The sequence below is a fragment of the Telmatherina bonti genome, assembly GCF_933228915.1.
Source record: "Telmatherina bonti genome assembly, chromosome: 5".
Classification (NCBI taxonomy): domain Eukaryota; kingdom Metazoa; phylum Chordata; class Actinopteri; order Atheriniformes; family Telmatherinidae; genus Telmatherina; species Telmatherina bonti.
The window spans coordinates 14453191-14470412 of record NC_136623.1 but is presented as its reverse complement, the minus strand read 5'-3'; the positions used below and the strand labels follow the sequence as shown (position 1 = coordinate 14470412).

The 17222-nt window shown below is 41.2% G+C and overlaps 1 protein-coding gene across 1 annotated transcript in view; it reads right to left on the bottom strand.

Moving 5' to 3' along the window:
• The window catches only part of iglon5 (IgLON family member 5), a gene marked incomplete at its 3' end in the record, with an annotated part of 118643 nt that extends 106438 nt beyond the window's left edge, over window positions 1-12205 (bottom strand). Inside the window, exon 1 of the mRNA XM_079240274.1 lies at window positions 12098-12205. Coding sequence (XP_079096400.1) covers window positions 12098-12158 — 61 coding nt within the window. The 5' untranslated portion in view covers window positions 12159-12205. The remainder of the gene's footprint in view (window positions 1-12097) is intronic.
• Window positions 12206-17222: the final 5017 nt, after the last annotated feature.

Sequence of the window (17222 nt, the reverse complement as noted above, 5' to 3'; positions counted from 1 at the left end):
AGTCCAACGTACACTGGCTGGCCAAAAGAAAAGCACAAGGTCACACACTAATATTTCATTGGACCGCCTTTAGCTTTGATTACTGCAATCGCCGTGGCATTGTTTCAATGACCTTCTGCAATGTCACAAGATTTATTTCCATCCAGTGTTGAATGACTTTTTCTTCACCAGTATTTGTATTGATGATGGGAGAGTCCAACACACACAGCCTTCTCCAGCACATCCTGATAAGTTTAAATGGGGTTCAGGCCTAGAATGATGTCTCATGCATCCTTGAGACACTAGCGATAAATCCTGGCATTGTCATTTTGGGATAAGCCCGAGTCATCCGAGAAAAAAAAAAAAAAAAAGAAGACAGTAATTGAATATTTTATTCAGTATATTCATGTAGTCAGCTGACTTCATTCTTTGGGCACATAATGTTGCTGAACATAGATCGGACCAGCTGCAGGTTCCCCAGATCACAGCGCTGTCCCCACAGGCTTGTACCACCAGGCACGATGTCTGCATCACTTCATCTGCTTCTCGTCTTACCCTGATGTGCCCATCACTCTGGAACAGGGTGAATCTGGACTCGTCAGACCACATTTCCCCCTGGACGATGATGGTTCCCCACTATCCTTTTTAATAATGCGCTAGACCATTCTTAGCCCAGTTTTAGTAGTTTCTGCAATCTCCATGTCTTTTCTTTAACAGACTAAGATCTTTCCCACAACCGCAGGATGTGTCTTTCCACATGGTTGTGTAAGCAATGAGAAGCTACTGGTTGCATCTGTTGGGGTTGAATAATTTGTTGCCAGCTGAAAGATAATCATCCATTTGGTAATTATCCAACAGGAAGCTTGTACACATTTGCTCATCCAGGTAGCAACTTTCTTTTTTTGTTTCATTTTTGCAGTGTATTACTGAATGCCATTACTTAAACTGTCTGAAATAATCAGACCTTAAGGCAAGTGTTCACCCACCATCATAACTCTTCACATAAAATTCACCATGCAAAACCAGTCTGGTAAAGGAAAATCAATAGCACCAGGAGAAGCAGCATAAGTCCTTCCAACATTTTTGGATTAATAAACGCTTCAAAGGCATAAATGAAAATGCTATTTTTTTTTCCCCCCAGAAACTTTTCCCACTGCGGCGGATTAGCTATCTTTCTTTTTCTTTTTTTCTGTCAAAAGAAAATCTTAATAGAAGCAGAGTGTCAATATGGCTTGATCATGATGGATTCAAGTGTGGATCAATCACGTCGGCCTGATTGAGAAAACACCTGCACAGCCTGCCCAGCATTTGTCATGTCACATTTACCAGCCTCCCTGTACCATACAAATCAATTCTGATTACAGCTGTCAAATCCAAAATAACAAACAAAGGTAGGTGAAGGTTTGATAAAGCAGATGTTTACAATACATGAAGCTTAATAACAAGCGTTGAATTGGACTGTTTATCTTCTATGATCCAGATGCTGCATCTCCGCGTCAGATTAAGATCTTCGGTGTGGGCCTGATATGAGCCTGATAATGATTTTTTTCTCGTTGTATTTTATCTTTAACCCACACATGTTTTCAAGCATCTAATCACATTATCACTCAGAATACAACAGCATTTCTCAACATGATTTTAAAACGTTTTCATCTCAGCTTTTATGCTGCCGCAGGAATGGTTTTGCTTTAAAAGGATCTGTCATATTTAAATCAGCAGTTGCTGCTGCAGCTTTTCCTAAAGTGCAGAAGTTGTTGTCAGGAACAGATATTGACTTGTCAGCAAATATATGTTGTATTAGAGTACTGTTTCCTAACATTAAGCAGCTAATTGCCCTTTTCTGACACCTTCATTATTTCTTAATGAAATCGGAGGTCTGCTGGCCAGATAAAGGTCACATCGATACAGCCAGTGAACCCTTGATGGGTAGAGAGTAAGATGTTTGGACGCTGTGACCAAATGATTTCACAGAGTCATTTCTGAAGGAAGAACTGCTGCAATGCCTGCTTTTTATGTGTTGAACCTATTTGGAGCTTTCAACTCTGCATTTGATCGTGCATCAAACATATTAACCGTGCAGCCTTCAAGATCTGGCCATTATTTTCAGTGATACATTCACAGCCGCTTTAGATCTGCAGCGACTGCAGCGGCTCAAAGTAAACAGCGGGTGAAAATGGACGGCATGATGACAAATTCTAATTCATGCTGCAACTTTGGGATGATATTTTCCATTAAAATGAGAACAGTTTGCCATATTCCATTTTATTTATTGCTGCTGAAAAACAAAAGGGGATAAAAGGTAATTGGCTTGAGTATTTAAAGTGTACCACAGCCCTGAAATGTCAATAGAAACTGATTTTTTGAGGAGGAATTAGGATGCCACGACGACACCCTGAGAATAACTTAACAAATGAGATATTTTTATTTCTCCGCATTCCTTAATGAATAAAGAATCAAAGCATATTTTAAAAGCACACTGTATCCTTGAAATGTCTAAAATAATCTAAGTCAGGTAATGTGCACAGGTCCAGAGACTAATGGAGTTCTGCACACTGCAAAACTGGGAAGACCAGCAAAGACTGTTAGTGTTATCCAACTCCACATCTAATTAGTGAAATACAACAATACAGCAGCTTCCTCTTCCAAACCCAATTAAAGGTCCCTCACAGTGCAAACGTCTGATGGAATCTCACCCAACATCCCAATTACCACAATGGGACCACACCATCAGAAATATGATGTTTCCTTCCAGTGCCATTCCTGTCATCTTTTGCTTCTAAATGTGTGTTACAATTTGTTGCTTATACATTACCTGGAAAGGGAAATGAAATATGTTCAAGTTGCTATGGAACTTTACCTGCAAGTCTATTTATGGGCTGTCACAGTCAAATACTGCCTAACAGAGTCTCTTCTGTCAGAATGTCATGCTAACATGGACACTTTATTAAAAGAACTCCCACTGGCACCCTCACAGCAGGAGCCAGAGACACGTGCTGCCATTAAACAACAGAACTGTGACATATCTCTTCCTAATTATGCGGGTTTCCCAAAAAAGCAAAACCAAAGCATATAATGTTGGTGTATGATTGCCATGTGTGTTGGTAGTCTGACAGATTATCTAAGTACAATGACGCATGTAACATGTGGACTGTTGACAAACTCCAAATGACTTTTTATGTGTGCACACTGCATGAGCATCTTGTTAGAGGTATGCTGTCTTGCTGGAATGACTCCCTAACCAGCTGCACATCGCATTAGCAACAGCTCCTTAATGCCGCAATATCACACAACAAGTGACCCTGAAACTGTTTCACTACTCCCACTCATGCAGCAATATGACCAAACTCAGTTTTCATTGGCAGGATAAACCTGCCATGTTTTTTTATTCCACCTAATCATCTGCCTGCAAAATCAATCCATCTCGATCGCCGCCTGTTGCGGGTCTTTGCACCCCTCCTCCCCTCCCTCCCTCACACCATCTGTCTCTCTCCCCTCGCTCCCTCCCAGCAGCGCTCCTTCAATCATTTTTTCCATAACTCCTCCATCTCTCTGGCCTGTCCATCCTCGTGAGCTTCCTCTGTTTTTTTTTTTGGATTTTTTTTAACGCCCTTGGCATTTCTGCTCCGTGCATCAAACATGCGTAACATGTTGCAAACATGGCATCTAACGTGCATCCTGGGCGAGCAGGTTTTTATGACAACGTGAGAACACATCAGCTGATGATTGGCACTGACGGTAGCCACGCCTGATTCGCGGCGACACGTTAGCAGTTTCAGCTGTTGAGCGGCTCATTATCATTTAGAACTGCTTGCTGCACAAACTACACACCCACATAGTCTGTCGCTTACTCCTGACAGGAATTAGAATTAAGTGAAAGTCAGGAAGCGAGAGAATCTTATAGTCATTGTTATATAGTGCCAAAGTCTCAGAGTACAGGCTCTCATATGGCTTTTTTTTTTTTTTTTGTTCCCATGGAGGACAATGTTGGTATGTGGTGCTCGTTAGCACGCCCTGTGTCTCTTTTCCACCCCTCACTCATGCCTCCTCTCTCTGTCTATTAAAGTCTGGGACACAATTATCCCCATTCTCTACTGGTCTCTTTCACCCTCCATCTCTCTCAGAGCTCACTCTGAATGAGAGTCTGGAACACAATTACCCCTGTTCTTTCTCTCTTTCTTGCACTTTATCCATCCCTCCCGCTCTCTGTCTCCCTTTCCATCTCTTATGGCTTCAGGAGAAGTCTGTGAAGGGAGCAGCTGCTGAAATATTTATTGATCTGTTTTCCTCAGTTTTATTTATTTCCCTCTCTTGCCTTTTGCTCTTCCATCCCCGCCACATGGACCCAGCAACACCTCCAGCGCCGTGAGATGTCAGAGGCGCGAGAGAGGCTGAAAATCCACAATGTAAAACTGTTATTTAGCATTTGTTGCACCCAGTGGTTTTACCTGTGTAAACAAAATGAGAGGCATAAGCGTGGGATGCAGGCTGGAAATGTGAGAACAACTGGAGAATCAACAGCTGCGGCGTAGATTGAGCTGTGAGACAGGTGGGTCGTTCAACAAATTTCGATGCCAGCATCTGCTGCAGGGGGGTTGTTGACAGGAAACACAGAGGTGCTGCACTTGAGTCAGTGTAAAGACGTTATACACAACTCTAGGCTATTGAAGTTGTAGTAGTCATGGTAACAATGCCCCGAGCAATTCCAATTACAATGGTAACAACGTAAGTACTGAACTAAATGGATTCACAGTTTAATCTGATGTTATCTCCTCGTAATTTAGGCACTTCTGAGCTATCGCGTGTCTCTGATGGTAAATATCAGCACAGTTAGATGGAAGTTTTGAGGTTTCTCCAAACACCAAGCGAATCGCTAGTAGTTTGAAATAAATGTTTTGCTTCAGCCTTCTGATGTGGCGCATTTTATTAAAATTACACAGAAAAATTAGGGATCCCACACACACATGTGGGATGGCACACAGTGGGATGCAAAAAGAAAACACATGCACACACACACACACACACACACAGCTAAGTCCCATCACCAGACATAGCCTGCATTAGCGCCTAAGCCTTTCCCATTGATTTGCCGGAGAGCGCCTTGTCTTTTGGTAATGAGGACAGGGAAAAAAGCAGGACCCTCGTCCCTCCCGGCTCCCCAAGGACAAGCCGGTCGCACTAATCTGAATTGTGTTTCGAATGATGCTAACTCCCTCGTACAAAAAAAAGGATGAAGGAAGAAGAAAAGAAAGAAGAAAATAATACAGCGCTCTCTCTCTTACTCTCTCTCTCTCCCTCAAACATTTATTCCTTGTAAATGTTAACATCTGCACATAACCAAACAAAAAAACATCTCTTTTTCATTCTCTCCCCCCTCTCTCAGCAGATAGCTTAATCTGCAGTGCAGACTGAAGCTTCGGAAGCCAAATGGACAAAACCTGCACTGAGACTTACTTAACTTTTTTTTTTTTTTTTTAAAGCAAATCCTTTGAGAAAAGAGATCAATAGGAGAATTAATATCCACACTAATGTGTACTCTATATACACTAAAGATGTCCCTTCCATCGATTTACCACTTGCTCCTTTAGAAAGGAAATTGCTGAAAATTTATCTTCCCAGCAGCCCAAGTGAAGGAACAGTTCCACAGTGCGTGCATACATGTTTCTTTTGATTTGATAACTGTCCGTATGTCCATCTGTGAGCTGATCTGAGTCCACGAGCCGCTGCTTGTTCCTGTTCCTACAGCCACTCTGCTCCTTCTTCAACAATCCCTCCCTTGCGCTAAATAAAACATAGCCCTTTTTCATTTGTTACAGCGAGAACCCAAAGCTCATGTTCATAATCGCACCCAGACCGGTGAAGGTCTTTAAGCACAAGGAAGATGAGGAAAGGTTGTAACTGAGCGAATTACAACAGTGATTAAACACGGTATAACTACCTGTCCCAAGCTGAAAGCAGTCACACCGACTTTCCGTTACACTGAACTCCATATATTAAAACTGTAATTATAATTGCAAACAAGCCTTGCTGTAATCATTATTTATGGCACTGCCAATGTGTAATTGCCAGCCTCCTAAAATCAATGCATGAGGCCTGATAAAATGTTTATCAAATCAGCAGGAGAAATCTGAAGGGTATGAACATGGTGCTGTCTACCAGTCATCCGCTGCAGGACTGAAGTTAACCATCCTCGAAGCTTTTGAACCCGTGACCTAGCTGTCACCTCTCTGACACAAAAGCTGCTAACGCCACGAAGGCAAGGTTCAGCTTAAGTCTGACAGATCACAAGGTTATCACCTCTGAGGTTATTCATCTCTGTCTGAACAATAATTGCAAATGCAACAAAAGCAAAAAAGACATCTGCGAACACAATTATCTGTCAAGTTTTCTCAGCGCTGCTTCTTTTGATTGGAAGCCAAATCCTGTAGAAAGTCTTCTGGCTGACCCAACTTATATTACAGTTTATTTTTTTGTCTTACTCACACTGTCTTGTGTTTCTATTTATTACATGGCTCAAACAAAGTTTTCCACTTCAGACAAAGCCTAAAATGATTTTGTATTTTTTTTATAGCCCTTTATGTGGATCTGCACCATCCTGAAATCCAATGAAATTCAATGAAAATACCACAAGAGCATACCAGCCCGAATGTTTTCAATGCTTTGCTTTAGCAAGGGAGTTGACACTTCATGATGTCTGTTTCTCTTCTAAATGAATAAATAACAACTTTACTCAGATGACTGAAGGGGTCGTGGGCAACGGTGACTCCCTCAAGAACATTTTTTTTCGCATCCAAAACGTTGCTGCTGCATAAAGATTGGAAAATCTCATCTCTGGTCTGGTCTCTGTCACGCTGACCGAAATGCTTTGACACCTTAACTGTTGCCATGGTCACCATTATCCCTATACCGTTCTTTCTTCTTCTGCTTTAATGTATTTTTTTAGAATAATATGTATTCTGAGGAATGTTCCAAACAGCCCATAAAATAACAAATATTAATGCAAAATTAACCATTATGGATCAATGATTGTTACTTATTCTCACTTAAGAAGATTAAATCTTAGAATATGACAGCTTTAACCTCATCAGCACTGGAATGGAAAATTTCTGCATTCTCTGTATGTGTGCACAAACTGATAGGGACTCTGCAAACACGCCTGTTTCCAAATACAGGCATGAAATCAGTCTCAAGAACTGTGCATAATACGAATTCTGCTTAAATGATGATTTTTGTGAGTTGATACTGAAGTCATAAAATTGTGATTTCACTAGAACAAAGTGAGATTCTGGAAATCCTATACGTCACCGTAAATCAAGTTTACACAATCTAAACGGTCAGATTTTTATCTCCAATTCCTGACATGTATCTCCGTCTGACATTATATAGACTTCCACTTTATTGTTTTTATGTTGCATGAAACATGAAAACAATCATGGCTCGTTCCTCACATAGTTTGCATTTATTTAAAGCCTTTTTTGTGCATGTCCTTTGCAATTAATGATATGCCATTACAAGATGCGATATACGAGTAACCACTAGGGCAGAGTAGGGACTAATTTGACCAGATTTAATGTCACAGGGTTAACAGCAACAGAAATAATAGAAGAGTGTGAGGACAGGGCAGAGTGAGCTTGGTTTAGGGCAGAGAGGGCAACTACTGTCCTCATGGGCTGCAGTCTTGTAGGTTTAAGAATTTTTCCTGCTCAAACAAACCGGATTCAACTCAACAGCTTGTTGTGAACCTGTTGACAAATATCTTGACCCATTTATTCAGAATGTCATTCATTCAGATGTGCTGCAGCAGGAAGGATAGACCTTTCGCGAACCTGGTTTAGCGGTCTTACATTCCATCTATGATACGACTGTTGTTGGTTTTTTTCTTCCGTGATCTCAAAATTATCTAAATACTAAGCTATGTGTATGTGGAAAACTGCACTCATAAGGTAGCCACTGACTAACACAAACACAAGGGTAAAAAGTAAGTTCATTCTCTGCCTTAGTGCAACCTTGAAAACTGACTTTATGAGATTTTAGCTGGACGAGCATGCTCAAATGCATTTAAAAGTCCAGCTTTGCACCAGCACAATGAGAAAGGTTTTCTCAGGTAAACTTGCAGACTGGCACATAAATATGTGACAGGATTCCATGTTTCTGAAAACAGATTATACAATAATCTAGAATGCCTTAAAAATATATTAAAGGATCTGTAAAAGTTTGGTAAATTGCCTGAATATGTTACAGCTAAGCTGTCCTGCAACTGCGACATAAATACTAATGTAGGCAGGCTATACATCCACTCCAGCCGAGGTTTCCCTGGTTTTTCACTGGAGCTTTAAAGCCAGAAGGCCGTCGTAGTTTCTGCTGCAGGTTATTTTCTCCAGTGTTTAGAATAGGCAAATTCATTTATCTACAAATACAATGAAACTTTACGACATCCAAAAGAGAGAGGGACATTTTATCAACTTGTTTTCTATCCAGCTTAATACAAGGTTGAAGAATTAGTGCAACAACAAGTAAAATATAAGGTTAAAAGAAATGAAAAGGTTGGACAGGGTTGTTGTTTAATAAATGTCGCTGCTAAAATATATGTTAACCTCTATGCATGCACGCATAAGGCTTTTTCTTTATCTGTTGAAATAGTATCACTAAGGTACTCATCCCTTTAACTGTTTCTGCAAGTCGGGCAAACAGTCCAAGTGTTCATATTTTATCATTTACTTGGGGAAAATTCTGAACCCAGGTGAATGGAAGGAATAGTTTCTCATATCAGAGATCACATGGCATCCCATGAGAATGAAGGCATTGACAGTTTACTCATGTATACACACAGAGCTGTGTGGAAACAGGGCGTTAACCCAGTGTCACTATCATACCATCAGAATCAATACAAATGAATGAGCATTCCTCTTCTCAAGTACACCTAATTCATTTAGGTTTAACCACATTTTAATTTAAACATAAAGTCATCTAATGAGGTGTGAATTTTAATTTTCAGCTACACCAGCTGTTTCTGCAACCGAAGCTGCAGTCTTTAAGTTGTTTTGAGGTAACATCTCCTTGTGTGACGAACAGATTTATTGTGAGAGGCTGAAGGCAGTGCAACACTTGCCACCTTATGACAACAAGAGACATAAAAAAAGGGGAAACCTTAGGGAAAAATGTTCAGACCCCAGCCACTCTCCATTCTGTTTTATACTTCCAACCCATGTCCCTGGGTCTCTTAAAACCACATCCAAGCTCTCTCAGTCCGACACTTGCAGATAAATAAAATCTGCCAAAATGGCAGAGCAATCTGAGCCAAACATGGAGAACAACACCACACAGAAGCCACGGATTTCAAAGGGAGGGAGAAAAAAAAGCAGAGGCCCCTCCAGAATAGGCGCGCAAGGCATCTGTTGATGCTGGCATCTCCCTTCTCTTCATCCCTAAGCCAAGACTGGTGATCCAGTTGAGCATGTGTGTTTATGCATTTATGTGTGTGTGAGGGAGCAGGAAAGAAGGAGGACGGCTGCATGCTAACATGTGCAATGTGCATTGACCCCACTTGGCCCCCATATGTTGCCGAAACAAGAGTGATGGCGGGCTACAAAGCGACTCTGCTTGTTTTCACCTGTGTTCCTGCCCTGAACTGTTCCTCTCACCAGAACCTCCATCATGCTGGTACAAAAACCCATCTGTTGACCTGTTTGAAGCACAACATTTACAGCAATAACTATATACAGTGCAGTGTAAAAGATGAAACCCCTTAAGGGCATCAATAGATGTCTGTAAGGCAGAAGTCTCTTCGAAAGATATCTTGTTTTTACAACCTTAACTGGGGTTTTTCTAACCTACAGAAATCCTTTGAGCAGAGGGTAAACAATTTAACTACACGTGGAGGTGTGTTTGGATACATTCCAGCCTTAATGTTCTGTCAATGATCTGTTTTCAGTAATAAAACAGTTTTTGAGTAATTGCAGATGGCTTGTGAGCCAGGAATAGGCCAATATTTTACTGTATGTATGAATGGGCGCTTTGCCGTCCACATAGAGATATGGTACCAATACATTTTAAGTAAAACGGGGAAAAGAATGAGGAAGGGAAATGTATGATGGTATGCCAAGACCTGGACATCACATCCATGGAGTGGTTTTTTTGCATTTAGATGCCAAGTCTGTGGGAAACCTTTGAATAGCTTAATGGTGTTTTGAGATGCAGTAAAATGCTCTGGTTGGCATGCTATTGTGTTTGGAAACACATTTTTAACATTTCTACAATAACAGACTCCTCTCTTCAAACATATTTCTGTTATGTGTGTTGTGAATGTCTAAATGTTTGTGAACTAAAGGATAAAATATCTTAAATAAATTCATTAAATCTGGCATAGCTAGTGCAGTCATTTAGGGGAATATGTCGTCTTCATCATTAAACACACAATAACAACTCACACACAATCTGCTAAACAATGGTAGTAAAGCATTTAAGCGGCTGCATTGCACACGCCTGACTCTCAGAGGCACAGATATAAAGGATTGTTCCACTGCTGCATGATTTATCAAGCAGTGAACGGTGGCTTTTTAACAGTCATGTTCTTCCTCTATAATGTATGCTTCGCACCTTGAGAAAGATGGACATTTTTAGGACCCACAGCCATCCACGGCAGTGGGCGGTATCCCTCTCAAAGATGAATCTGATTCACATGTGCTGCAATGTTCACGACTCACATCAATAGCCAATCATTCCTCAACTGCACCTCTGATGATTGGTCACACTTTCATATCACAAAGCCCACAGATTACAAATTTAGGGGGCTGAAACCTGAAATGAGCACCAGTGTGGCTGCAGGGCTGCACTGTGTGTTGCCGAGCCCATTGTGTTTACGCGCTGTGTACTTCCTGCAGGGCTGCCCGTCTGCTCCCTGCCTGGAGTGGAGAAAGTGCATGCTGTGGGAAGCCAACCATGACCAGCTGGGCTCTTCTTGCCCACAAGGAGCTGCAGGAGCGGCAGGGTAAAGCCCGTCTGCATCTGCAGGTTGTTAACCTCCCAACTTATTGCACTGACACATCAATTATTGTTATTAAGGACCAGAGTAATTTATTTATATAGTGATTTCCCACTGGACTAAGGCTGGACTAATTGAGACAGGTGTGAGTATTTGTGTGTGTGCATGCTAGATGGGCAGAGAGGATGAAAAGCATGATGAAAGTATATGGGACATCCCATGTTATAGAGGGTAAATCTGTAGATGGCATGATGACACAAAAGAGGATTTTAAAATGCTGACTGATTGTTACTTCCAAAAGACAACCAAAAGATGAAAAAAAAAAGTCTGTTTGTGTTAGTTCAATTCACCTGGTTGTCAAAGTTTTACACTTTAAACTGCTTTAACCGGAAGCATTTTAGAGCTGGTAAAGAAAGTGCGCTTGTCTCTTTAATGCAACTGAAAAGAAGATGTTTTATGCCGCTGGTAAAACAGGGAATTAAGGCTTGACTACCCAGACAGTTCATGCTAGACCTTTCCAGTCCTCCAAACTGTCCACCTTTCACCATCCATCTTCAGGTCTCTACAGACCTTGGTTTTCAAATCGCTGTATTGTCACTGCATTGCTTCGACCTACACTCCTGTTAACTCCAAATACCCCCCTTCCCCCTCCTTCACACACGCATACAATATCGAAATGCGTCGCGCGCATTGGGGATGCGAACCCATTCAAGTCACGTAAAGGAATGTTCACAGTGTGTTTCTTTTTTCTTTCCTCCCCCTCTTCTGTAGTAAACATCTTAACATGCACCACTCGATGCTCACACTAAGTGAGCCACGAGGTTTGCTCGGGGATGAACCCTTGCGCTGCGCTCACGTGCACGCGCTCTCGCTCAAAGTGAGCGCGCGGGTCCTTCTTATTTGTTTTTTTGCATCTCGTAGAAAAGCGCAGGAGCGTCGTGGCTCAACAGACGCGAGTGATTCACATGCAGGTAGACACCCTACTTCCTCATCATTAGTATTCACCTCCACAACCAAACATACAAAATAATAATAATAATAATAAAAAAAATAAATAAATAAAAAAAAAGCTGGGAAAAAATGACAGGAAAGGCAAAGGACAGCAAGACGCGTCAACACAAGAAGCTGGTCAGAACTTACCGTTTGACAACAGAACCAGCATCAAACCAGCGAATGCGTTCCGCAAGAGAGAGCAGCCCATGATGGAGTTCTGATTGATTTTCTGCTGTGTTTTTCTTTCCCCCCTAAATGCCACGATATTCCAGCCTTATGGAACCGCTGAGGGAGATGAGTTTATAAAAAAAAAAGACGAGCAGGTGGATGAATGTCAGCCGCAATAGTCCTGCGATTCTACATGTGAGTTGCCAAAAAACATCAGACTTGACTTTTCCCTCGGATGACTTCCGTCACAGAGAGACTGACAGGGATGCTGAGCTTCCCAGCCTGGATTGTCTAAATCAGAAAAATACAGGACTAATAATCCAGACACTTAGTTTGTCTCTCAGTGCTTTGAAGAACAGACATTTGTTCAGAAAATGCATGAGAAGCAAATATATAAAGGAAGAGAAAAAAACATCTAATGAAGCCGTCCTGTACCCAAATGATAAGTCAGGTTCTTCTTTTTTTTTTTTTTTTTTTTTTTGGTGAAGAAGGGGATGGGGCGGGGATGGGTGGGCTCCGTGCGTCCTGACCCAAAATGAGTCCGGTCCGTATGTCTCTGTTGGTATGCAGCGCGTCTCTTCGCTCCGCACGCGGCGCGTCGCAAGCAGCAGCAGCAGCGGCAGCGTTGGATGCGAGGCGCACAGGAAAGAGCATGATTGACAGTTCAAGGAGGGCCTCGTTCTCCCAATCACGGGCCCTAAGGAAGGAGGCGGGACGCACGATCGCGCTGATGTCCCGCCGACCAAGTAGCTTCACCGGCCAATCGAAGGCGCTCGGTGGGCGGGGCAGAGCGCGAGGCGAAGCGCGGCGCGGTGATAATGCAATGTGATTTATAGCCAGTTTGGTGCTGCTGCAGTACTCCGGGAAAGCAGCCCACTGAGGGGACAGGCAGGCGTAGTAAGCACAGCCTGAGAGGTGGATTATGGAGCAGGTTATAGTTGCAGGCTCTGGATAGTGCTGGATGTGAACAGAGTCATGACGGATAGATTTGGTTCTCATTTGCATCTTTGGCACAGCTGATGAAAGGAAAAAAAAAAAAAAGAAGGATGTGAATAAGAAAACAGCACACAAAGCCACAGAAATGTGTAGGCTGGGTGCACTGGGTTATATCTGTAACCATCTGACTAACCCATTCAGGCACTTTGAATGTATGCAGAAACTATAATGAACCATTTGTAAGTATGTTCGACTCTTTGTGCCTTAAAAGCATAAAAGCCAGTTGCTTTCTGTAAAGATGTAAGAGGGCGTTGTGAGCAAGAAGTCTTTCTTAAACGCTTGACACCAGAAACAGGCAGGAAGCTGTGAAACATGGACAACTTTGACCTGACAAATTCCTATGCACAATTTATCCAGAGAGTTTCTGCAGCTCATTACAGTCATACTACACCTCATCATCGCCATGGCTGCCTGAACAGAAAACATACAATCACGCAGTGACCTTTGTCCTTTTTTTTTTTTTTTAACATTTACAGTTTCTCTGAAATGACTATTTCCATATTAGTTGATCTTTTGTTTAATTTTTATGGTCTGCTTTGTGTATTTGTTTTGTTTTTTTGTTCCCTATTATTCCCAGAATAACCAATTAATTCTTTATTACTGCTGAGTGTATGAGTAATGTAGCAGTGCTGGCTGGTTCATGGTGTTTGGACAAAATTAGAATAAATACAGTAGGGGATAAACGAACTGCATGTGTGCCTTTGATGAAAGTTTAGAGGAAGATGAGTAGGCCACTCATAGGAAGAAAAGGGACTGATTAGTGAGTTAGAGATTGAAAGTCGAGCATTAGTTATTTACAGTGAGGCGTTTGTTTGTAAATCATTGTTGTTAATTAGATCTGACAAGGCAGAGTAAATAAGGAGACAATCAGGTTTATGATGTCGTCCGCTGTGCCATTTATTCCCTTATGTCACTTTCTTTTTTAATTTTTTTTTATATATAACTGCTGTCTTTTATATTAATATGTGACATCACAGTGATGTATATTTACTGATAAAATGCCAGTTTTATACGTGCAAAAACAGCAACAGGATAAAAAGAGTAGGATGGTCTCTGGTCAATGGAAAGCTGATATCAAAATGGGCTTATTCACCATTTACTGTATGCTGTTTGTACCAACAGCTATGTCAGACCCAGTATGGTACGCTGTTCTTCTAACCAGCATGTCCTCCTCTGCCGCTTTGTTTGTGAGAGCTGTTTAGTATTTGCCCTGAAATGCCGCAGGACCCTCATTGTACGGCTTCCACATTAACACAGAAACATTGCCTCTCTCTGTGACGCTCAGAACTCTCAACTTTAAGACGCAAACAAAAGATGTGGCGTTTGCATTCTTCATTAGCTTCATTAATGGTTTTCATGAATGCAATCAGTGATTCAGCTGGGTTCAGTTGTACCTGCAGATATTATTTATGCACCTGTCACATGTCGCGGCTTGTTTGTGATCTGTTTCTGCTGGTAATTCCATACAAGAAGAAACACCTGGAAAAATGTTGACATACATTTGCATTTTGACTCAGATTTCACAAAGCCAATTACCCTCAGACCTCGCCAGCTCCCATCAAGCTGCATGACAACCTGAGCGCTGTGGGAGCAAGCACAGAGGTATGCTTCTTAATTCTGGTCAGACTGACTTGAAGCAGCAAAAGGAAATTGTGATGAATTTTCTTTTCGTCACTCTGTCTTAAAAGGAGACCAAAGTATTTTTTAAAAAAAACTAGACTCTCTATCGAGAACTCTGAGCTGGAGAACAAAAGGGACCTTATAAGTGTTTTTATAAGAGTTTTAATTCCTCTTTGCTTCCGCCGTGAAAGTTACAGTGCTAAAAGTTAAGCTTATGAAATGTAGGCACAATGTTAAATAAAACATGCACACAGTGCATGCATTTACTGGCTTTTTTATGACGATCCTAGAGGCTGTGGTGTCACTAAACAGCACAGTGGAACAAAAGGTTGTTGGAGGTCTGAATGACTGATACTGAAAAAAAAAAACAAAAAACAGTTAAGGTTTTTATTGCAAATTATGTTTTTTTTTCTCCAAGCAAGTCATGTGTTGTTGTGCCCAGGCCGTTTACTGAAACAAATGCTAAATTTCTTCTCATTTTATGACCTGTGCTGTGTGAAGTATGAGCAGCAAACTAAAGAGAAGATTTACACCGATGTGCACAGCAGAAAAACAGAAGAAAAACACCACAGGCTCGTTTTTATGTAAGAACAAAAAAATCTCCAACCAACCCGGTGCTTAAAAGGAGCTTATTTTTCTAAATGGGAGGAAACTTGTGTTCAAGAAACAAAGACAAATTATTCTCCACTGACAATGCCGTTAACGGCTGGGATCAATAGAAATGGACTGGGTAAAGTTTTATATCATTTTAATTCAGATACTCAGTGAAATGATGTCATAAATTTTCTATTGATATATATCTTTTCTTTTTAGATCTGTGTATAGTTTGTCCCCTTGAGGGCAACTCTGCAGAAAAGAACATGAGCAATCATATTAACCCTGCATCAATGTGCAGCATTGCAATGAGCACCGAGCTGGAACTGAGGGCTCCTGCAGACTTGAAGAGCCTGCAGAGACTAAAGAGAGTCACTATGATAACTTGCAAAGACCAGTAGTGTACTCTCATTTTCAGACCAAATGTTGCAGGAAGACACTTTATAGTGGAGTGAGTAAATAGAGAGAGTAGAGTTTAGTAAGGAATGAATGCAGGTGAGAGAGTGGAGCCAGCTGAGTGTATGTGTAAGGTTAGAAACAAGTACTCACTTGGTAATTTCACTGAAGGCAAAATAATGTAAAAGACCAAAGGTGGTTACAGAAACTCTGTATGGGGGAATGCTTAAAGCTGTTGGAATACAAGGAACAAAGTAGTTTCTGCAGAAATGAAAAAGTCTTCTTACTCTCCCGCTCGTGGAGGAATTTTGGTTAAAGAGGGAGACTTCATCTTCTTCCAAGGTAATGCTAATCACAGTAGTGATAACAAAGCTTTGACCTTTTACAGACTTTCTTTTACCATCATTCCCTAATTTCTCTTTAATTATTTATTTTAACTGCAGAAACTAATTGTCGTAACAAAATTCTGACTTAATCTCAGTCATCTCGCAGAAATGTTACACGGTGACCCTCTCTATGACTCCTTATTTCAGTGATTGTCCATTTTCTGGTAGTTATTCTTGTACGGAGCTAACAAGCTTCACAGTGTTGTCATGGTGCTACTGAAGTGAACTAAAGATTCTTTCATTTCTCTTTCAGCTGTATTCTGAGTCTCAGAGTCACAAACTTCATGTAGACACACAGACGTACTGACGTTTGGATACACTTGATGAAAATATCTGTACCTGCCACAAGAACATAAAACAATCTCTTCAAGGCCTGGTGGAACAGAAGAAACATGATTTTAATAGTTTTTAAACAAGATTAGAGCATTTTTTTAATGTATGCTCAGAAGCTCAAAGCAAAAGGAGTTGAAGAGGAATCCAGTGTATCATACCTTTAGGTTGCAGCTTTTCCTAATCTTGTAGAAAGTGTGTGTGATTAGAATAATATTTTTTTAAGAAATCAGGTTTTCCATCCATACGATCAGATGCCATGACCTCCACTAAGCAACTTCCTTGCCGTGTAGAAAACTGACAAAGACAAAAATAAGACAAACAATAAGATAACAGTCTCCTCAGTTCATGACGCAGTTTAAAAAATAAATGTTCACAATGTGTTGTTGCAATCCCAAGCTTACCAGACAAAAGGCGGAGGGGGTTTGCAAACGGTAAGCCAACAAATAAATGAGTAAGAAGCAATATTTATTCATAAGTGGATGATCCGTGACAAATAAGATGGATAAAGGTAATAAAACACAAACTGCAATGAAGGTGAAGTTACACAGGCCAGATGAACAAGGTATAAACCAAAAGACTGCCAATCTAGAGACACACAAGCAGCTTCAAAGATTCAAAAGCTGCCACCAAAGTCTACAGCAGACTCCACCGAAAAACCGCATCTAAAACATTCCACCAAAACACTTCACAGGTTTACAACCAACCCACAGTGAGGCAAACTGAGCAAACAACACCCAGCTGTCCAGACTGTTGTCAGCCAGCCTGCTCGGGCCGACGAG